Below are 24,145 nucleotides of genomic sequence, written 5' to 3' on the forward strand. Positions count from 1 at the left end.
TGGCCAATTCGCTTCACACGAAATTCCCTGTTTAAAATGAAACGCATCCACGCGTGGATAGATGCCAGGGAATTTACCGAAACCACTTCTCCCTTCAGCGAGTTTCAATCGCGTGGAAATTCCCGCGAATCCCAAGTATTTTAGCCACGTAAAGTGCTCGGGAAGAATAAGGGAAAGGGTTGACCGAAGGGGGTGCAAAGGATTTCACCTGATCGTTGAAATAGTTCGAATTTCTAGTAGTATATGATTCTTCATTTATTGACCAGCTGTTCTTCAGCTTTTCATTGAAACCAAAATTTAAGAATTCCAGTACCACGGGAGTTTAGGTTCTTTTTATTGAAAAACCCTAAAGCAGACCTAACCTAACCTGCCCGTGGGCCACTCGTCGCTCTTTCCCCCACCACGGAGCTAGCGCTCGGCTCCTCCCACTCTTCCAATATTTCACGCGTATTCCACTGCCCCCACTACTGACACTACCGAATGGTGGGGGAAGCAGACCTAACCTAACCTGCCCGCGGGCCACTCGTCGCTCTTTCCCCCACCACGGAGCTCGCGCTCGGCTCCCCCCACTCTTTCAATATTTCACGCGTATTCCACTGCCCCCACTACTGACACTACCGAATGGTGGGGGAAGCAGACCTAACCTAACCTGCCCGCGGGCCACTCGTCGCTCTTTCCCCCACCACGGAGCTCGCGCTCGACTCCCCCCACTCTTTCAATATTTCACGCGTATTCCACTTCCCCCACTACTGACACTACCAAATGGTGGGGGAAGTCCTGAGGACAGGCCTGCCCTAAAGCACCATAAACAGTGCCATCAAACGGAAGTTTTTCGTGCGAATGGTCCAGAAAATTTCCAAGTGTCACGTGTAATGAAAAAGTAAAACATTTGGCTGTATTTCCCTCTCTCTGGTGACCGCGAAACTTTACGATTCCCAACGGAATCGGTGTCCGTTTTCGGCGAGTTGTCACATCACCGCAACCGAACGAGCAGTTCGACAACTCCCGAGACTCCTGCGGAAACTAACGTTCCGTCCGTAAACTCCAGTCCCTAGAACCCCCCGATCCTGCTTATTAATGATAACGACGTTCGACGATCAGACTCCTGCTATCGATCGATGAACTTGGAAATTTTCATGCGAACAGGTATTTCAATTTTTGAGAGGCTGCCGCAACAGTTACGGCTTAATTTATGGGCACGATGAGAGGCGTGGGTAAGTTGCAGACAATGTTGAATAATGAAGTGTACCGGTATCTTATCGATCGACGGATCAGTTTATCAAATTCCTGAATTTATTAGTTTATTAGTTCGTTGGGTAATAAAAGTTGCATTCCTGCATCGCGAAAGTTTCGTTACACCCTGATGGAAATTGTTAGAATTCCAGGCTTTTTTACATTTCTTCTTCCATAAATTATCTCGACGGAGGGCACTTAATTTTTCAATCAACCAACGCGACGTAAAACTGCGCTAAATTTAATGTCTCAGCTGCATGACATGTAAACTGCCGTTGTAAAATTTTAATAAGCCCGGGGTTTTCTTGTCAAGTCGTGAATTTTTTGCGCAAAGAATATTTAACTATAATTTTATAGAATTTATAGAATTTTCAGAATTTCATTGATTTCATCATTATGATTTGATCAGAAACGAAAATAATTAAAATCCATTATCGTTTCGAATGAAATTTTCATTAACCGTGAAGGCACGTTCTGTTGGACTGTCGATTGAAAATCAGTTGAAAGCCGCCATCGCCGTTTCCGGTTTTCCTTCAGCACGTCGTTGCAGCTTCGAAACTTCCTTTTTTCCCCGGCTCAAAGGGTAAGGAAAGACCGTAGCCGAACGGTGGTCGCCGGCTGGGTGTAAAGTAGAATTATGTCACGGCTTTACGCGGATACTTTTTATGGGGTTTCGTTGGGCCTCTAAAGGCTACCGAAACTTTTCCTTCTCCCTCGCTAAAACCATTAGCTTCTCTCGTATATTCTCGCACAAAGGCAGCCTTGCTTCACAGCCTCTCAAAAGGTATTGGGAAACAGGTGTCTGAGCAGCAGTTTGTGGCCTGTCACGAAAAAGAATCCTTCGCGGTGTGGCAATGCGTCAATTGCTTGTCGTTCTTTCAATCCCTCTGGCAAGAATTTTGATCAACCCTTAGTTTTCTATGTTGACGATGATAAATAATAAAATAGAAATATATTAAATGGTAAGATTGTTTGAAAAATTTTCAAATCCTCTGTCATTTTATCAACATTCTGTGATTAAAGTTGAAAAGGTAGAAAGTAGTGATGGTAGTTTCTCAGTGAAAAGATGAGGGCTGTGCCGCCCTTTTAGATTCCCAACACCAGGGACATTCGATTTTTCTTTTTTCCCCCTTGCTCCATTTCCCTCTATGCCATGCAGCCACCAGATGAAATATGAGTAAAATGGATAACGTGCGAATCGTGGCTGGAAAATGGAACACCAAGGGGGTGGAAGGAGTGCGACAAAATAGCGAAAGAGCCGGCTCGTGTTTGGATTTTGCAACGGGTGATGATGATGCATCGCGTTCGTCGATTTCAATCTGAGGAACAAGAAACTTAAATATCGTTTTCGCCAAATAGTGAAAAATGAAAGTGTTTAATTTTTTCGAACATTCAAAGAAATTGATGAAATTTTTATAATTTCGTAAAAATTTACAAAATGGACCATTTTCGCAGTTTTAACAGTAAAGTAAGAAGGTATCGTTGCACCGTTGGCCTCAAGAATTCCTGCAGCAATTATTCTTCGATTCCTCCGCAGACATCTTGAACAGATACAGGATGCCTGCTCGTTTGGCAAACAAATCGCAGGACGATGTTCCTCGAGGTAGCTGAAGCAGACGCAATTTTCCACGGCCCCTTTTCGCTCTTGGTTGCCAGCGTTAATTCTTAATTTCTTCATTTTCTTTCTTGCCACGTTGCCTCGTGCGCCAAACGATCGTTGAAATATTTCGGATTCGACGAATAAGTAGCGAGTGGCCGGTTACCAACCCGGGGAAAATTGAACGGGGAATTGAAGCACCCTTTAGTTCCCTTTTTTCCCGTCACTGTGACTTGATTTGACTGAGAGTTCTTAACACCAAAATCCTTGAAAAAGGTATTTAAAAAAAAAGGGAGTATAATTTGAAAAATTCTTTAAATTTAATCAAAGTGATCAACTCGAACCTTCTGTTTCTTTTTTAAATTAAATTTATGCGAATTTAACTGGCTACGTTTCCCCCCCTCTGCTCGATACTGTACGTCAGGGTATTTTATTCGCCATCTTGCACACACGTAGTGGAAACAAAAAGCAGCTTCGTCGAGTGACCTCATGATCCACATTCGTGACAACGGGTTTTAACGTTCTGACGCCTGTGTGGTAAACACCCCTAGAGCAACCCTCTCCTCTCTTTCCGGTTAAATATACATTTTGCCGGAAACCGAGCGCCCGTTCTGCCCCTCTCCTCCGCGGTGATGCGGTTCTTTCGAAACAGAACGTGCTAGTAATAATAAAAGCGACGATAATAAATAACTACGTTGGCGAGGGCGAAACGTGTACTCGATTTTCAACCCTTTCCTTTGAAAATCTACGGTAGATGTCTTATAACATGAAAATGGAATATTTTATTATTTTCTGAAATATTAAATATTCTCTACCGATTCTTTTATCCGAGTTCATAGAGTCGTTCTAACGCCAAGGTTCTGAACATTTTTTCAAATTTGATCTTCATTCCTGTCTCATATTTCTTCACGCTTGACGTACCGTGAATCTTGCCTGCCTCTAGGTATAACCAACCCCTTCGCGAATCTACTATTTTCACGTGTTCCTATATTTTCTAAATCCTCGATTCCTCTTCATTGCTACCTTTTCACATCCCTTACGTCTCTATGCTTTACGTTTCCCATTGATTCTTTACCACCTTTGTATTTCATACGTTCTTTCTTATTTTGTGTCGTGTTTGCTGTCCGTAGATCTTTCCATTCAATTTCTTTTACCTGTCGAATCCTTTTCAACGACCTGCAGAACATATCGACAGGGTTATTGTTCTTGAAAGTTTGAACGATGATAAATTCAATATGTGCTTTGATTTCTTTTTAAAATATATACACATTTCACCGTCCGTAATAAATTTTTTTTTAAAATTATTTGAGGAAACGAAAAAAAAAATTTCCAGTGAAATATATTTGTATTTCCACTGTCGTTGTTCATAAGAGCCCGTGAATATGAAACATGGCTCGTATCAACGCGTAAGTTTGACGGTTTTGTGACCCAGTGTGGAAGCAGGAGGCAACAAGTAGAGGAAGGTTATGGTAATGTTCCCGGTCCGAGCACTTATGGTTAGTTGGAGGGTTGAAGCCATCAGAAGGGGATAGAAACTACCCCTTGGAGTAGTTATTTCGCCTGTTAAAAGCTGCTTCAGGCAAGTGCATAGTCAAAGTAACGATCTCGACTCGGTCCTTCGGTGAAGCAATCTTACTCGGATTACTTTGAGTCACAAGCTCGACTGATGTTCAGTTTTCTTTTTTTTTTTCTCTCTCATTCTGTCTCTTCTTGCCACTTTGAAACTCTTCAAGAAAGTATCTCGAGAATCGGACAGAATTTTCAAGAGGGATCTTGAGTTTTGGGTGGAAAAAGCTGAAGATTTCAAGATAAACCCAAATAATATTCGTAATACAACTATTTTTTGGTAAAATTCCTGTTCAAAATGAAAATATGATTAAAATCATCCCCTTAGTTTATGTTGTTTTGGGATTTGGGTAATTTCCACTGTTCAGTTGTTTATAGTAATTTATTCAAAATGTTGTTTTTAATTATCCAGACAGAAATACAGCTTGTTGCTTAGAACGAGGTTTACAGTTTCCATCTGGCACTGTTTACTCGTTGTTCGTGCACGCGTGCGTGCATGTTCCACTTGCTGCAAGTTTTCGGCTAATAGATGCGAACGTACGTGGCCGAAAGTGCTTCCGTCAAGTTTCAGGGAACTGTCGTTGTCGCGAAACAACAGCTGCCACATTGTGTCGTGTGCTATGCCGTGATTGTATCAAAAATTCATTAGTTTTCTAAAAATTTTTGGTTTTCATTGAAAATGGAATTTTTTCCCATTGTCGTGTGAATCCATTATTTTTCACATCTTTACATCACAATTGTTTTGCATTTCAATAATTTTTAATGATTCTTCTTCTGTCAGATTCTTACTTTTCAGTAGCAAATTCTAAATACAACTCGTGCAAGTTTAAGAGGAGATTGTTGCTCGTACAATGAATGCATTTAGGGGGAATTGCTCTAGTAAATTGTTCGCCTGATGATAGATGAACGCGGATGCAGCTGAGCTGCCTAGTGAAATTCTCGGAGTTTAGAGAAATTTATAATTCGACGAAACGCGATAGTCAGAACGGAACGGTTCTGAAACTTTTAACCCGATCTCGCGCAACTTTCCAGCGAAAATTCATGTTTTCTCCTGAAGCTTTTAAAACGTTCAGTGTATCAAAATTGAGTTGTCCAATTTCCTTTTTTTTTTTTTTTTTTAAATAAAAACTAGTCTAACACGAGCTGATAATGAAACTTGGTAGTCTGACCTAATTTTATGACATAAAAGTATAATCAGTTGACACTCGTGTTATAACAATTTGAAGCTTAAATTTTTATTAATATTCTTTATACAAAATGGTTGGTTGTCAAATACAACCAGCTACAAAATTTTTCTATAATTTAATTTCTTTCCTATTAAAATCAGTTTTCCTACTTTTTACTCGCTTCTATCTTGATTTCATTTTTCATTTAAAATTCCACAATAAATGAAACGTACTTTTAATTTCTTAATTTCTTCCCTGAATTTGTGCTTTTTCTACCATTCGGTTTATTTATTCGCTTTTCCCCCTTTTTATTCCACCGATCTCTCTCTTTCCTTGTTTCACGTTTCATTCACTCCCCACGATCTTCTTATCTGCCCCTTCTTTCTCGTCTCCGGGAAATTAAGGTACAACTTTAATTGAGCCTTACCACGGGTTGCTCGCAGCTGGCGACTTTATTATCGACATTCAGTATAATTAAACCATCTGCATCTTCTCGAGTGACGAGAAGAGCGTCCTTTGAACCATCTTGAACAGAAGGAACGTTTCTTTCCTTCTTATATTATTCCATTTGAAAACGGTTGCTTTCAATGGTACTTTGAAAATTGTTATTTAGAAGTGAGTTTAACACTTTCATCGTTGGCTGACTGTAAATTATAATTTAAAAGAAGATTATGGATTTCAGGAAGGAAATTGTCAGAATATGCTGTTCCCACAGAGAATTCTTTCGATTTTACGTATCCTCGGGGAAGATGTATGACTTCGAGGTTTCCCTCGTGAAAAGAAAGGTGTTTTGGAGATAGAAAATGGGGGCTGAAATTTATGGTGAGCACGTAAGAGATGTTTATGGGCTGCTAATTGGCAGGGTGATATCGAAGAGAAGAAAGAATGCCGGAGAATTTCTCTGGAACCCGAATTTTAGGGTCAACTTTGCCCAGAATGCCGGGAATAAATCAATGGAAAGAATTATTAATGATGAAAGCGATGGTACAGTATCCAGTAAGGTAGGCTTCCCTAGGGAAAAGGTCATAAGAGGGAAAACAGATATTCTCAGAATCTTATTGTTAATTTTGACGATATTAATGTTAAAGATCATTTAGAAAGGAAAATAATTATAAAATTCAGTTCTATTAACTGAGAAATTCAGTTAATCATAAAATAAATATCAATTCAAATTTCGCGCGCGCGGGTTTATACGCAAGTGGTGGGGGAGACCGATGGGCCTGCATCGCTGCCGCATCACTTTCACCGGGACCGCCTAGGGAGACGGACGGGAGCCCAAGGAGAGGGGAGATATCCCCATTGTTCATGGGAAAGCCTACTATGCTTGACACTGTACAGAAAGAAATCTTTATTTGATATACAACAATCTCATATTACATTGCAAATTTAATTACAATTTTTAAATATTAGTGATCCTTTTTAACAAAAATTCTTATTAGTCGCTGGAAATTGTCAGTGTAAAACGTTTCACGCGGAGCTGGATCGATTTCTTCAGCAGCCTCGTCGGCGAGCTAACTCGGTAACAAGTTCCTCTTTCACAGGGACTTCCGGTGGCGTCGAGCTTCCAGGCTGCGTTTTAATCTCCATCGAAAATCTAATGTGCCGCATTTCTTTAGCATTTTATGGTAATCGCTGTGAAGTTTACTCTGACAGTTTGCTCTGCAGCGACAGCTGATGACAACGATAGGGTTGCTTCCCGTTGATGACTTCCGTAAACACGACGGGTAATTTTGCCTCCAAAAGGGAGAAGCTACGAACCCGAAGAAATTTATTACATTATTTAAATTATATTAAACAACAATGTTGCTTCTATGTAATAATTTCTAGATGAAGTTATAAAAAATTTAATAGCTCCTTTTGACATTGTAATTTTTATTTCTTATGAAAAAAAATAAATAAATAAATTGATTTTATCAAATTGTTCTGTTAGAAGTTTTACAATTTCGATTGGAGATACACAGAGAGACGCGTTGAAAGAAGATTTCTCATCAGACTCGACTAACTTTCTTCCTATTTTCTGACTGTTACAGAACTCGAACAACCAAGTCGCGCTTCCGGGACAGAACCAGGTGGCACAGACGCAAGCAGAGACCCAGGGTGGTCCCAACACGGTTCTACGAGTCATCGTCGAACAGATGGTTTACCCAATTTCCTTGGACGTGCTCTATCAGGTGAGTTATGACTTCTGCTTCCTATCTGTCGAACGATTTATCCTCAACTTAGCCATGTTACACGATTTCCTATTAACCTTGATAATTAGTCAGCTCGTGAAAATTTATCGATCATGTCAGCCTGTTTGATTCGATTTCACTGATTGTGAGTAAAGAATAAACGTTCATTTTTTTTCCTTTTTTTTTTTAAATACCATCAGGGAATGTTTATGCAGCTGATAATAATGTTTGGTCAAACGTAACGTTGCTTTCAGCGTTAGAATAATAGCAAGCAACGATAATCCCGGTAATTTTAATCGACTCGTTAATCGACCGTTCCATCCAGCGTAATTAATCGTCCGCGGAATCAGCTTCTGGTAGGAACGGTGCCGGCCACCGAATTAATTCAATAATAACGCGTAATTCCGTCTGTAATTGCGACTCGCACTCCCGTAAATATGTAATTCGATCAAGGACCATTTCCTTATTGCGAATTTGTAATGCAAAATCCTAATGAGGGTGCAGCGAAACGTAACAACGTGTGCGATCGCCTGTTTCAATAGCCTCGCATTAACCCCTTTGCCATTGTTGCATAATAATTGGATATTCATCCCTTAAATACGTTTCGTTTATTTCTCACTTTTTCACATCTTTTATTTTCCACGCATTTCGAAAGGAGTTTCGAGAATTGAAATAATATTTCTGTCTCAAGCTCGATTGAAATAAACTTTTGTTATCCGCAATGCATTTTCAACCCGTTAAATTTCGGTGAAATTTCAAGAGGATCAGGCGGGTTGACGGGGGTTGTATGCAAAAGCAAAAATCGCCGGGAATAATGTAGGAGATGAGAAATTAATCGGATTTCGGGGTTGTTCCCGAATTCGATTCTCGATTAATCGGATATTTCCTCCGGTATCCTTCGCGGATTACGATTCGGAAGGGTCGCGGCATATTTTCGTGAGATTTTTCACCCCTCGCTCCTGAACACGTTTCCATTAATGGAATATTAAACAATCGCTCGAAATATTTATCAGAATTTCCGTTCAATAATCTAATCTTTCATTCGTTTAAAATTAAATTATTTTATTTGACAAAAATCAACACGCGCATCAAAGGGAACATGCTTTAGGGTAGTTGAAAACAAAGACTTGTAACATGGCTTTCATTAAGTTGCACTCCCTTTGGAGCTGGATAACAGGATAACCGCGGTACTTCCGGTTCCAGTTGAGTGGTCCATGCATTTTTAACAGCGATAATGCGGCCCATCGTGAAGTGCCACGAACCCGGAAACTCGGACTTCTTTTTTCTCCCTGAATATACTGTGTTTTCATACGTGACGTATGCTAAACATCCCCTTTCTCGTCGTGAATGCACTTAAAAGTGGGTGGCTTTTAAGGAAACGTGTTCTCCATGCGATTCGAATGAAAAGGTGGCAGCTTTCTTCTTTTTTTTCTAGCTTTTTTTCACATGAAACACGTAGCTACAATTTTTCTATTTTTCCTGTTCCTCGCAAATTTACACGAATTTCGTTGATTTATAAAAGGAAAGATTATTTCTATGGACTATTCTAAGGGTGTTTTTTATATTCATATTTTGATAGCCATTTTCATAAAAGTTTATGCTTTAATTTGATATCCCATAAATGGTATTTTCATCTTATCAAATGTTGTGACACAAATTCCATTTACTTCAACAGATATCACCAGTGGAGCAGATATCCACTTGCCCTTTAATTCCAATTAAAAATATCTTCATCTAAAATTCAATCAACCCTACCGAACCCTCTCCGTCCCTTAATTTCTCTATTCCAAAGTATTTACACAAATTTCATTCTCATAAATCCCAGCCATTCTCCAATAACCCTTTGGAAAGCCTACGAAAGCGAGTGTAATCCAGGCGCATTAAACATCGGAGCTGCGTACTTTGCCTAGGAAATCGAATTGAAATTCCCCGAAGATTAGGCGGGTTTCGTTGCATCCGCGTATGCCTGCTTTTTCGATAAGCGTGTACAGAAATCCTAAGCCGATAATGGACCGGCTAGAAAACATTTTCGGATTACAGGTCAACCCTTCTCGCTGACCGTTGTTTTGCCGTTGTAGCTAAGTGATTTCGACGCTTGCATCCGCACGCATTATTCGCGATTACTTGAAAAGATTAGCCTGGCTTTGTCCGTCATTGCGGCGAGTCGACTATGCCAACTGACCGGAAATAACTCTGGTTGATTCGACTGCTGTCCGATTGGTTTCTTCTCGTTTCACTGATATGGATTTAATTTCATTTGAAATCTTTAGAAAAATAATTTATTTTCTTAATGAACAATTAGGCAGTTTAATATTTATTAATAATGTAAATTCGTTAAGGAAAAATGATGGGAATAGGGAAGGTAAGAATGATATGCATTTAATTTCAATTGAAATCTGCAGGAAGCACCGCAAGTAGTACGACCAAGCATTTCTCAGACGTCCAAGTAGAAGACTTTACGGTTCAGAGACCTCTTATTAAATTTTCCGCGTTTCCCCTTGAATCCTTCATATTTCAAAACAGATCGATGACGAGAAGTCAATATTTGCAGATTCCTTTGAATCCCTCGGTAGCTCTGCATTTATAAATGAAACATTTTAAAAAGGATTACAAGACAGAAATAATTGCAGTTTCTCAATAGAAAATTATTTGGATAAATTGAATGGAATTTTTTTACATTAAATAACTGTTAATTAAGATCACATAATCATCATAATTAAATAGGGAAAGTAAACTAATTATCGAGGGGTGTCTGTTGTAATTAACCATGTATCTCCTGCACTTCAATCATTTTTCAAATAAAGATTCACATTCAATATTGAATCAAACGAGTACGCCATTTTTTAAAAGGATTTCTATTGAAATGAAATGTAAATCTTTACAATTCTTTTATTTACTTTTCTCTTTCACTTTTGAGCAAACTCATGTACATTTGAAAAATTGAACAAAAAATTGTGCAAACTGTCTTTCAAAAAGTTTGTATTAAAATTTACCAGAAATTTCCCATAGTTTTCCAATTAACCATCTTATATCGTTTAAAGATAATAAAATAAGTTATTCAAGAATCTTTGAAATTCCTTTGAAATCTTCTTTCATCCAAGCAGACAATTTTCTTCGTCGAATCGTCAAAGCATTCTCCCTGGTTGTTTCACTTTACGGTTTCGTGGACCGATTAAACGCCGTGAAAAGAGCGTTCGGTATAACTTGCACGCCCCCTCTGTTCGCGAAAGGGGTGAGAAGAAAGGGGTGCAATAAAGTAGCGGTGTTCAGGTGTGCCTCGCGAATTGACGCCATGAAAACTTGGTAATCCAACGAGGGACGGTGTTAGTCAGTGTCGGTAGCCTGCTTTAAAATTTCTAATGATCCGTGAACCTTAACGAAATGTATCCCTCCGCTAGGGGTCATTGATCCCCGGCAACTTTTAATGGCCTCCCATTTTCTTCCCTCATTTAATGTTCTAAACACTTTCACTTACCCTGAAAAGTGACTTATTACTAATAATATTAATTACACTGCCGGATATTATTTTTTCCCTTCTTTTTTCCCTCCTCTAGTGTCTCGTTCATTATTATCATTGTCGACTTATGGGTCTCCGGGGATTCTTCGCGATTACAAACCACCCCCTTTCATGGTCATCGTTACGCAGCGTCGACCAACGACGCATTGTACATATTGATTGATGTAACAGTTATTAATTCCAGCTCTCGATCATCGATGAACGTTATCTACGCTCTGTAACCCTGCTAATGCAATAACGTGTGCAATAATAGTAACGTAATTTCGACCGTGTCGACGTCGACGATCCGGCCATTATTCATGATTCAGATATACACGAGCAACCAGACGTTATGGGGTTGAAACATGGCTTTTCTATTTTGTCTCTTAAATTTCTGTGAAAATGATATTGCGTGGTTTTGGGGAAAAGAAATTATTTTTTCCTTAATTAGTCACGTTAATTATCCCTTGTATAAACGTTTTTATTTTTATGGATAACAGTTGGAAACCGTATTGTTTGACGTCACAGATTTTCGGCTGTATTCGGATATTTAATAAACATTTTCCATCTGATTTTCCTCTTCTATTTTCATTCAATATTTCCATCGAAATTAATACATCGAATTTCAGGCCGTGTTTCTGTTTAAAAACCGTCTCTGAAATGAATATTCACGCTGAAGCGTCGGGGAAGCATTGATATAACGATGGAATAAAAAATATCCTATTGTTAACAATAATTACATAAATCCGACATGAAAATTCTATAATCATTAAGATATTTTATGTTTTGACGTATTTCTCGTTAATTTTCGTTCTGAAAATGAAAATATTAAATATTAAATCTTCCATGTAACCAGCACCCATAATATCTACATTAATAATTTTTTACATTTTTTACAATATCCAAAATGAAAATTTGAAATATTGAAGTTTGAACCCATTTCCATATTTCCTTTGAGTTATTCTAAAAATGTCACCATACCACTCCAGGTTTACGTTTTCAGAATAAAAATTCAAAACAGGTCAGCCTCGATGGCTGTTCCTGGTACACAAGGGTCGAAAATGGAAATTGCCCTAAGATTTTGAACCGATAGCTAGGTAACTGATGAAATCACGTATACACAGTGTGAAACATACGCAAAATATAGAGCAGAGCTGTCGCTGTTGTCGAATATCGATGAGGATTGATTCGTATTGTGGCATCGCGAAAGGAGCATTAGGTCTCGTGATGCAATCCGAGCACGTTTGACATAACGTTTGTTAAGTGCTCGACACTGTGGAATTCGAGCTTCGAAATCGGACAGCATTGAACTCGAATTCGAGGAGGAAGGATGATTTGATGTTGCTAATCGATTAAATGATGCTTCCCTTTGGGAACAATAATCCTGTTTCAGCTGCTATTGATGAATGGGTCAGAAGGACGCTACTTCGTAATTACATTGTCAATATTTATGCAAATGTAGACTGAACTTTACTTTGGGGCACACAAAATTATTATCTGTTTTCTATGTATTCTAATAGTATTTGACGAGAAAAGTTCAAAAATATAAGTTTCAATTCTAGGGATCCATTCGTTCAAAAGTTATGGGTATGTAAAATGAGCATTTGAGGTTAGTTTGACGCCATATTGGTTTCTACCCATAATTCGTCCAATGAGCGAAGAGATGCACATAGGTGGCGCTCATAGGTGATGCTAGGATAGGTTAGTTTATTTGACACCATTTTGATGCTCTACTATGTGGACCAATCAAATTATAGATAGAAATCAATATGGCGTCAGTATAACCTCAAAAGTAAAGAACAATCAAATTAAAAGCTATTTAGAAAACGTAAACTTTAGATGGATAGCAGAATTTTAATCACCTCCTTCGATTATTTCAACTGGAATCGCAAGAACATCGACAAAAATTGCGTCGAATGATAGTTGGGAAAGAGTTTCTAGATTCTTTTTTTTTTTCGCATCGCGTGGTTAGTCGGGCTAAAATTACACCATTGTCGTTCGAACATTTCTCGAGGTACGTGCACACTTTCTCGAACGCCACGTACCTTTGAGCGACTTGATTTCCCGCGGGATTTTTCGCGGCCACGTTCCTGAAAACTCTACCTGCAGACTAGTGGATCGAATATCGACGTGAATATCATGGTGATTGAATCCAACTTACGAGCACAGAACTTGGTCCTTTAAAATAAAAATCTATATAAATTGATACTTCTAATTTTCTTAACAATTTTGACCCTGCATCAAGTGGATCAATTTTATATTAGTTTGGATGGAGGCCCAATTTTAATTTAATTTTTCATTCTATATTATTTTCATTCAACTTTCATTTTCTTAAATACTTTTAGAACGAAAAATTTTTTAAATAAATTCATTTTCAAAGATGCAGATTCTCTCGACCCACTTTAATGGTTTCATATTGTCATTTGACTGTTTCAAAATAGTTGGAGGATCACTTAACCGTATAAAAGATAAACAAATATCGGTAGACAGGATGTAACATCGACGCGTGTATCTCGATCTGGTGATTTGAAATTTTTCCATACCCGAGAGAACCCGGCTATTCGTGATTCGACGAGTTTCCATCGTTGTTTACCCGGACGATCCGCAATGAATTTCGAAACGATAATCGCGGCACGAGAATGTTCTCGATTCGCGGAAGAAGCCTGTCGGATTTTCATAAATAAAATATGCGCGCCGACTGCGAGAGGAATTTTCGATTCTCGCCGAGCGAAACCGTGATTGTAGCCTTTGTTTGTGCCTGTCTCTGAATTATACAGAATTCAGAAGATGCGAAGAGATTGCATACAGATTGCAAGATTTAACCGAGATTTGACTTTAAATAATACAGGCACGGTTGTGTTTTATTCAGAACCTTGTTCTGTCTGCTTCATTTTATACCATCGGGTCATTTTTCACCCATACCGTTCCGTCATTAATTATCGAAGATCGAAAATTAACGAGCAATAACACTAATGGGTGGTCGTCTTTTTGGAAGCATCGGCAAAACCGAGCGATAAAAAACAGTACGCTCTTCGCCCTTCGAATCAGCTTGCAATTAGCCTAAAAACGAGCCATTTCCGGGAAACACCGGGAATGTTAACGGTAATGAGCATCGGCACGCGGAAAGTAGCGATTTTTATTGTTATTAGCGACGCTTTATGCGACCATTACGCAGCCCTGTTTATTTTCTGGTTAATTTCCAACCACACCCCCGGAGGGTTGTTTTTGTTTGTACAGCTCGTTTGGGGAAATTAAAATCAGTGTTTAAATAATTAGCCCTTCGAATGGGTTTTTGATTTTGAAATCTGCGATCTTATAAATATTCGATACACTATTCCAGCAGAAATAAAAAAAAAAAAAAAAAAATCAGTGATCGTTTTCGAACGATTAGCGAGCTGGAACGAGGCATTCGTGTAATTCTGCTGGTAAATAAATAAAATCTCATAAAAATGCATGACACCGGAGGAACGCGAAAAATATCTGAAAATGTGAATGGAATCGGAATCGCGTCCCGTCAAGTGACTGGGCTGTTATGGGGGTTGGATTTAGAGGGGGTTGGGGGATGGTTGTTCGCTAATGCTAGCGGTGTTACGCGTTTTAGCTTTCATCGAATATTCAATATCGCCACGTCACTGCCGCATCAAATGAAGAATTTATATTTTCCTTGACGTAACGATAAATCTGCCCGATGAAAAAATAATTTTATTTTTCAAAAATAATTTATTATAACCATCGTAAAACTAGTTCATTTCTGCACTTTATTTAAGGGGATAAAACCGTGATGAAATCCAATATTGCACGCTTTGCGTGGGTGCAATTAATATTTCCACTGGGTTTAATTAATCTCCGTTCAATTAGAGAGGCCAGTGTGTAAATCTTACGTACTGGAAATGCGATTGAATCAAACATTTCATTGTTCCTGTTCATAATTACAAATCTTGTTGGGATTGAAAAGAGTGAATTGATATGTAGAACACAAGTATTAAATATTTTTATGTTAATTGAAATATGATATGATTTTATTATAATTCTACATGTTAAGCTTGGCGTCTTATGATGTCACTAGGACCAGGTTTCAGTCTGTTTGATTTCTTATGATATCATCCGGGGAAAAACGTATTGATCATATTATAACTCAAAATACTTATAACTTTCAAATGACTACTTATGATATTTATTAAAATGGTTATTTTTAATAAAGTATGTCATTGTAGAAATATTTCGCACCTCACTCGAAGAATCTCGACGAATGCTAAATAAACGAGCTTTCCAAATGAACGAGCTCGCTCTTCACATCGTCATTAATACTAAAAGCTCAGCATGACCCACGCGTGCTGTGTTTAATTAATTAACTTCATTTTTGAACATTGTGCCAGGACATTTCACGTGGAGAAAGAATGATCGATTGCTCGTATATTTGAATAACACTCGATTTAAATTGTTACAGAAAAAAATTGTAATTAAACGTCTTGTGAATTATTCATTAATATTAAAATGTACTTTAATTAAATTAATGAGACCAAGTGATTATTAAATGATATGCAAACGGTATTATGTGAAGTATTTAGTAATTTAATGATCTTTTCTTGAAACGAAAAATCAGTTATACAATTAGAGATACTCATTGAAGATTTGTGCCATCATTAAGGTAATTAAAAGCTTTACTCAGCAAAATCCCGAGTTAAATGCACTGAACGCAAGCTCGAAAAAGCGTAACTCGTTAAATTAAGTCACTGTATTCTCTGCGTCGTTTTTAGTTCGGTTATGGATGGAAATTAATTAAAAGATTATACACTTGCGTATCATTTGCTGAATCCATTATAACTCTGTCAGATATTGATTTTTATTTAACAACATTTTGCCAAAGAGGTGTCTATTAAAGTATAAAATTTATTGAAATTCAAAATACTAACTTAGAATCTTTTTCTCTGTTACAGATATTCACACGTTTTGGCAAGGTCCTAAAAATTGTCACCTTCACGAAGAACAGTAAGTAAAATATTTTATATAATTCATATTTTTTTATTAAATGAAAATGGCAATACTTATGTTACACTAACAATTATTAAAAATACAAGTATTTAAATTCTTAATTTTATTCGAACCTGTGGTATCCATTAATGAACGTGTCAGCTTCATACACAGGGTGGTCATAAATTAAATATTTCCAATATTTCACTGTACGTTATAGTTCTGCTCTAAAATACCTCTTTCTGCGCTCACTTGGAAGGAGTCAAATAGAGCTGAAATTGCTATATCTCATACGTCACGGAGTGGCCCTTGTTTTTCTGCTATACAACAGGTAATAGCTACTGGACCACCCTGTATAGACGCCACTCTTACTGGCAGACATGCCAGGGCACTTTAGTACTTCACTGTACACTTGAAGTGTATCTATCCTGGCCCGGCGACGCCGTTGGTACTTTCGGTGTTGCACTCCAGTGAAAGGGGTGTCTCGAAAGCAACTTTCCCTCTTTTTCTCTCTATGAACTTGTTTTCTACCGGGGCGGTGAAGCAGTAGACGTTTCGCGATATAAATTGATACCGGTTTATAGGGGAACGGAAATCTATAAATTGAAAAATTAAATGAATTAATTTACCTTAACGCGTTTAAAGTCGATGACGCACCGGGTGCGTCAAATGCTTTCTATACGGTATAACGCTGCGACGCACCTGGTGCGTCATATGTTTTCTTCAGTTAAGATTCGATTAAAGCGAAAACAAACTGTAAAAAATATTTTACTATTTCTTGTGAATGCAATTTGATAGGAATGTATATTACGTTAATGCTGCCTTTGATCTGCATGAAACAAAAACATGGTCGGTCGTTTTATTAGCGATATAATGCGAAAACAGGGAAGGGGTGAAGTTTTTCGCCGGGAGCAACGTTATTCAATTTCCATCGTTATTTAATCGCCACCGGGGGAATCGAGGGGCGATAATAAAAATTCATCCGCGGAGAAAAACTGACCGGTGTCACAACATATTACCACGAATCGAGAGGGAGAAAGATGAAAATAGGGCTGTTGCCTTTATTTCCATTTAATTTCAGTTTTAGTTAATTTTTCCCGCAGCGAAACATCACTGAAAGCGGCATCCAATTTCGAAAATCGAAGAATAAATCTCGTTTGTTGACGACAGATTTTTATTTTTTTATTTTTATTTTTAGCGATTTGGGATATTTTTTTTTTCTCTTCCTTCTTTTTTAAACAGCAATTTAAATTCAGCTTAAGTAATCGTTAAACAACTGTGCCGAGATGGTTTCATAACTAATTTCAGCGGAATAGTTAAATCATTTCGCCTACTTAGTTTCAGCATTAATTTCGATTCAGTGTTATATGATTAGTCATCAAATATCACTAATATAACCAGTTTCTCCATTAATCCCAGATCACGGTAATACGGTTAATTGTTACATAATTAATTTCTAAATTAATTTCAATTTTCAATTGATTGTAATTAATCACTATTTTTGGTCCAATGTTACATTGATTAGTTTCAAAAATAATTGAAAAATATTCCAAAATAAATTCTAAAATTTTGTCAAGAGATACTATGTAATTATCAAAGAATATTTTTAATTCTAATATTATTTCCTTTCTGTTTCAGGTACTTTCCAGGCACTAATACAGTACGCGGACATGCTGTCAGCGCAAACCGCTAAACTCGTGAGTATCCGCTTCGGCTTTCCCTCCATTTTTCCGGTCTCGAGCCCTTTTCCTTTCTTTTTTTAATCATTCGTTTCTCGTATTTCAACGACGCATATGGAGTCCTCTTTCTCTAGATTGCACATCCAGCAGCCGTTTATCCGACGTCCCGCGGGACAGATCGAAATTTTTCGTGGAATATTTTCAGAAATACACACCGTACCATCCATTAAACGGTGTCCAGATGCCAGGGCACGAATAATGCAAATTTTAATTGCTGCCCGGTATATTTCACCGCCGGAATTGCTCGCTTTTTTATTAACGAGCAGAAATACTTGCTGCACCCTGGGACCTCTACTTTCCACCCCTTCTGTTGCCATACTCTCTTTCATTTTAATTTTGTTATTTTACAACAAAAAAATTGTTAATTCTTTCATTACCAAGGGTGACTATATAAGGCTGTTTTCTACATAGAGTCTTTAAAAGGGTTAGAAATGGAAAATGTTATTTTCAAGGGGGTGGTTTTTACTTGCTCTCGAACTTAGGAATGGTGCACTTTAGAAAATATATTTTTTTGTAACGCCGGTTGATCATTTCGCAAAGGGAAAACCACATCAAACGGAAAATTTGTTGCTTAAAACCCTAACACCAACAATTTTCCCTTTTAATCTCTTTCGAATCGCTGTTTATTCTCGTCGATGAACGCTGCTAACTGAGCTTTAGATCGTAATTTCCGGTAATTAACGACAGTTTTTCGTTCGCAAGCTTCTCGGAAAAGTTTTAACGATGTTCGTTTATCGGCTCGAATAAAAACACCCCGATCTGTAGTATGCACAGTGTGATATAAAGGAATAAATTTGTAATGAATGAGATTTATCTTTCGTTCCAATACAAGCTGGAGATTTTTCCAGCTGTTTTTAAATTAACTTTTATCTACTCTCTACTCTGATAAAACATCTTGATTTTGAAAATTAATTTTTAAAAACAGTTTTACGGGATTTTCAGAAATCTCTAAAATTTTCCCAAAAGTGGATAAAAAAATGAAATCATTCGCATCGATCGTTCCGTTAACACGTTAACCGAAAATTGCAAACTCGACTGAGCTCGTGGTGAAACGTGATTTCCAGTCGTTGACAAAGATCACGGCTAATAAAACTCTCGAATTTCGAATTTTCCGCTTGTGATCGAGTTCGCTCGCTCTCGAAACGAGCCAAGAAACTCGATTACCAAAGCTCCCGCCCCTCTCCTTTGGCAGCTTCGATCCTATGCCACGTGTATTCTTGTTTTTTTTTTTTTCTTCTTGCTACGAACCATTGTTTTCGGGGTTGGAAAGCCTTTGTCGATCGTTTCAGCCGTGGGATTGGCGAACGCGATTTTGCAATTTAACGAAAGTCACAGAAACGCGTGCCCACAAAGCGAACGTTGAAGAGATTTTTGTGCGATGCTTCAAACTATTTCGTATTATTTCATATTTTGCCCTGGAATTTTAAGAAGAGTACCCTCTTTTGTGATGAATTTTTAACATGTGGGTTCAGATATGTAGTTGGGAACTGGGAGGGACAGGGTACTAGTAGAGGTAGGGCACTGGTGGGGCAGAATATTAGTATGGGCAGGACACTGGTGAAGACAGGGCACTGCTGAGGGCAGGGTAGGGGCAAGGGACTGCATAGTAGGGATAGAGCAGTGGTGGGGGTAGGGTACTAGTAGCAGCAGGGCACTAGTAGGGACAGGACACTGCTGAGGGCAGGGTAGGGGCAAGGGACTGCATAGTAGGGATAGAGCAGTGGTGAGGGTAGGGTACTAGTAGCAGCAGGGCACTAGTAGGGACAGGACATTGCTGAGGGCAGGGTAGGGGCAAGGGACTGCATAGTAGGGATAGAGCAGTGGTGGGGGTAGGGTACTAGTAGCAGCAGGGCACTAATAAGGACAGAGCACTGGTAAAAGCAAGGAGCCTAGTACTACCTCTTCACTTTACGTCCTCACTATATTTTTGAAGCCAACTGTACACTCAAGTGCAACGTAACTAGAGTACACTTTGGTAAATCTTGCCACACTAGAGATGCGGCAAAATTCAAAGACCTGGACCTAAGCCAAAGACCTAACCCCAAAGAAAGTGCAGAAACTGTATTACCCTCATTAGTTTTCCATGTGGCGAAAGCAGGAGTGAAATTCTCCCGGCATGGTGTAGTATTGCCAGAGAGGGGTAAGCTTTGGCCGTCGATCGTGCCACGGGCCACCTGTAATTATGTATGAAATTCATTAGCCCGTGTAAATATGACCGGCAGAGGAGTGAGAGATACAGCAATGCGTGTACACGCGTGCATGTTGTAACAATACAGGGGCCAGCGGTGCGTACACGGGTCAAACACGTCCGTGCTCGGTCTACACCTATGCAGAATCGAGCGTGCATATGTAATTAGGCTGCGTCTTTCCAGGCTACGACTGCATTAGGCGTGTACTCGTTGTTATTAATGGAGATCAAATGCAGTTGCACCGTGAGAGACTAGCCTTCCGGCTATCGTCCCTGTGTACGCGTGCTTTCCGGTTCCCTGCGTTTCCTCGCCTTCAGGCGTTCGTTGTGGAACCGACTGCTTATGATTTAATTATTCTGTGCTAATTGCCTACGATGAATTTCGTTTTCCTGCCATTCTCACGCTTCGACAAGCAGCCTTGTTGATTTTATATTACAGAATTTATTAGGGTGGTTTGTATTTTTTCAGAAGGGTAGATTGCTTTTTTTAAATAAAAAGATAATTATTTTAAGAACTATAATGTAAAATTGAAAACATGTTTGTTAATTTATTCTCAATCTAACATGTCATTTGAGGGGGAAGAACGAACACGAAGGGGGTAAAATGTGGTTTAGGTCGAATCGTTCTGGGGACAGATTGGTTGCCATTTGGGGTTGGATCTTGTGTTTTGTGGTGATTCGTACAAGGGGGTGAGAAAGATAGAGTGAATCTAATTAGTGTAATTGGTGGATGTTGGTGGAATTTACAAGGGTAGAAATGGGTTCTACAATTAAATGGAGAACAAGATTCGATTAAAGCAACAGATAACTCTGGGTAATAAATCTTAGGTAATAATTCATAGGTCGTTAACATTGGACTCAATCTACCCCTCAATTGAAGAATTTTTTAATTTTTTAATTTTTCTTATGGATAGATTAAATTATAAACATTACAATAGTACATGTATAATTATCTTTCGTAATTAATTTATCTGTGTTTCACGGCGAGGTAATTCGAACCACCGGAATAATTCATTAATTTCAACGCAACAGTAAATATATGAAAATATCATGCAATAAATGTTAATTAATTAATTTTATAATAGAGATCCACAAATTACGAAATTACTCGTTTATTCAATTTTATGATTTTTGTGGTATGGATAAATTAAATTGCAAATAATTAATTGCATGTTTTATTTGTTTTCTTTGTTACAGTCATTAGAGGGACAGAATATATACAATTCGTGTTGCACGTTACGCATCGATTACAGCAAGATGCAAAATTTGAACGTGAAATATAATAACGACAAGTCGAGAGACTACACCAACCCCTCTTTGCCGACCGGTGACGCAAATTTAGACGCGGCATCCCTTGCTCTTGGGGGTGAGCTTCTTCCACAGTTGTTGATGGGCGCTGGTTCGCAACCTCGAGCTAGAATACCCGGTGAGTTACTACTTCATCAGACACTAATCATGATTTTAAGATTAGTTATTTTAGAATTATGTGAGCTTCGTTTAAAAATTTACCCTTTTTATCCTTCACCCTTTTTGAACAATATAATTCTCATCAAACGGCCCTGATCGACATGAAATTTAAAAGGGTTGTAGGGGAGAAGGAGTAATTCCAAAAACGGCGGACCAGGGAGAGATCCCCAAAACGGCGGACCATGGAGAAAGCCGCAATTTTAATTTAATTTTGCATTTCTTATGATTTTCTTTTTCTAGTTTATCATTAATACCCGTAGCTAAAATTTTATATTAAGGGTGTCCTACCCTTTCCCTAATTCTTCCAAATTTTATGCCGATCCGCGATTGGGGTTTTTTGAAACAATATCCTTGCCATGCTGATCAACGAAGTCGAAGGTAATAATGATAATCGAGAGGAAATTTAATTAACCCCTTCCCCTCCAGAAGTCAAGTAATAATAATAATAACTACACACGGGGTTTGAACATCGAAGAAAGTCCGCGTGTCGGTCGTGAATATAACCGTGAAATGAAATTTGCCAGCAAGTTGGCCGGTCGAATTGAAATTTCCTCGGCCCCGTGGCTGTTTTTTCATTATGAAAATTAAATTCTCCGGGATTTCCGCGGCCGGTTTATTCCGTGTTTCCATTATTCCGCTCGCGTCAGCCCGCGGGCGCGGCTTTCTAAAGCGTTCCTCTACCAACTGTTTGTTCACCGTATCCTGTTGCGTGTCCACTTTTCTTTTTTCACAGGCTGCCTTTAAGAGCCGTTCTTTTCTTTCTTGTTTGTTTTAACTCACGATCGAAGGATCACTAATAAAATGACTGCTGCTGCACGGCCTTTTGTATTTTCCTTCCAGCGAGTTTTAACAAAGTTCTTTTTTTTTTTCAATTAAAAATTGAACAGAAATGATCTTTCAATTGTAACAGAACGCGTTATCGATCGATCGCGTGGCAGATAAAATCGATCAATTAATTAATCGCTTGTCCAGTCCATTAGAATTAATTATATTAATAGCAGTAGCGACTCGTTTCTCTGTCCATTCGGTCACCGTTCATGATGAATTGTTATTTCGCGAGTTTCGCCTCCGTTTCCAATTTGCCGCTTGTTTTCAGCTCGATTTTCGAGCGGTATCGAATTGCGTGCGGTCAGACGGTATTATTTCCAACGGATAAATTAATTAATTGCATCGCGGCTAGAGAACCCGATACCAGGTGTGATCCCTACCAATGAACATGCTTTCTTTCTGCAGGGTTTGGTTTATCACCCTGGGCAAGATCGTCCCTCTCCCCAAAGTCGATACTGGCTTTCAAAATTTGAAACTCTCCAAATTGAATTCTACTTAATAAAAATATTAATCATGAGAGATACGTCTTGGAATCTTTATTAATATTTTGTGAAACATGGTTCTTTGAATAATTTAGGTGGTAAGAGTTACTGATTCACCCTGTATGCTCGTTTATAACTTCTCCAGCAAATCGATTCTTCTCCCTTCCATTGCAATTTATACAGGGTGCTCAGAAATAGGGGTGAAATAACTGCAGACTAAAAGCATTTATTTTATTTTTTTTAATTTCATATAAAATTTCAATTATTAAAATTATTTTTTTCAAGTTAGAAAAATAAACGGATTTCTGAACACCCTGTGCATTTCAAAAGGAGGCCTGAATGAACGGTGCTAACAACAGTTTGTAAATTTCCTGAAGTAGAGTCCATTGCAGGGGCACCGGGTGTGCTGCCCACGCCCTTCGCGGCCATGCACGGTCTACCTTCACCTTTGGCGGGCCCTTACAACGGGGTACCACCAGCTGGAGGATTGGCCGGACTCGGTGGTTTCCCTTTGGGTGCTGCTGGCCTCGGGGTACGTGTACCCACCAACGCGCAGACATCGGCGGTGTTACTCGTCAGTAACCTAAACGAAGAGGTAAGTGAGTTAGAAAATAAAAAGGGAACGCTTTCGAAATTATTCGAGGGCACTAAGCATATGGAAATGAAGAATTCAGGCACGAAGAAAGATTTAAGGGATTTAGGTTAATTTAAGTTAAATGTCTCAAATTTCCAGGGTCGAGTGCTCACCTGAGAACTCATGAAAAAATTGGAATAAATTCTCTTATGATTTTTGATATTCCTATTATAATTATTCTAACACGAATAAATTTAATAGACTCATTAGTATATTATAGAATCTCCATAAAATCTTTCTTCGAGTCTTCCAAAAATAAACTGAAGCGTACACACCTTCGATATATATTTGAAAAATCGATGTTAAAAGAATATATTGTTTATTATCGACGAACTGTACGCTTTCTGTTAGAATAATTTTCAATTAACCCTGAGAGAAATGGTTAAAAATTCATTCTTTAATTTTCCATAATACATTATTATACATTCTATGAATGGTTTCTGCATTAAAAAACATTGTCCTGTCGTGTTTAAAATTTACCATCTCTCTCAGTGTTTGCCTATGTACACGAAACTGGCTTAGGTACGTACTCAAACAACAAAAATCACGCAAATACAACGATATGATTATAATGTAGTGCTACGTAGGCAACCCTATAGCAGTTTCT

General features: G+C 38.4%; 1 protein-coding gene across 12 annotated transcripts in view; it reads left to right on the forward strand.

The window, feature by feature from the left end:
• Positions 1-24,145, forward strand: part of heph (polypyrimidine tract-binding protein 1 heph) — a 250,812-nt gene that overhangs the window by 210,206 nt on the left and 16,461 nt on the right. For 9 of the 12 annotated variants that reach the window (XM_034329312.2, XM_076689592.1, XM_034329314.2 and 6 more), the window contains 5 exons: positions 7,593-7,733; positions 16,167-16,218; positions 17,839-17,897; positions 21,325-21,553; positions 23,282-23,499. In XM_034329312.2, the coding sequence (XP_034185203.1) occupies positions 7,593-7,733; positions 16,167-16,218; positions 17,839-17,897; positions 21,325-21,553; positions 23,282-23,499 (699 nt within the window). The remainder of the gene's footprint in view (positions 1-7,592; positions 7,734-16,166; positions 16,219-17,838; positions 17,898-21,324; positions 21,554-23,281; positions 23,500-24,145) is intronic. The other 3 variants (XM_076689593.1, XM_034329306.2, XM_034329307.2) reach the window with 2 other exon arrangements.

This window comes from Osmia lignaria, chromosome 8 (genome assembly GCF_051020975.1).
Source record: "Osmia lignaria lignaria isolate PbOS001 chromosome 8, iyOsmLign1, whole genome shotgun sequence".
Taxonomy (NCBI): Eukaryota; Metazoa; Arthropoda; class Insecta; order Hymenoptera; family Megachilidae; genus Osmia; species Osmia lignaria.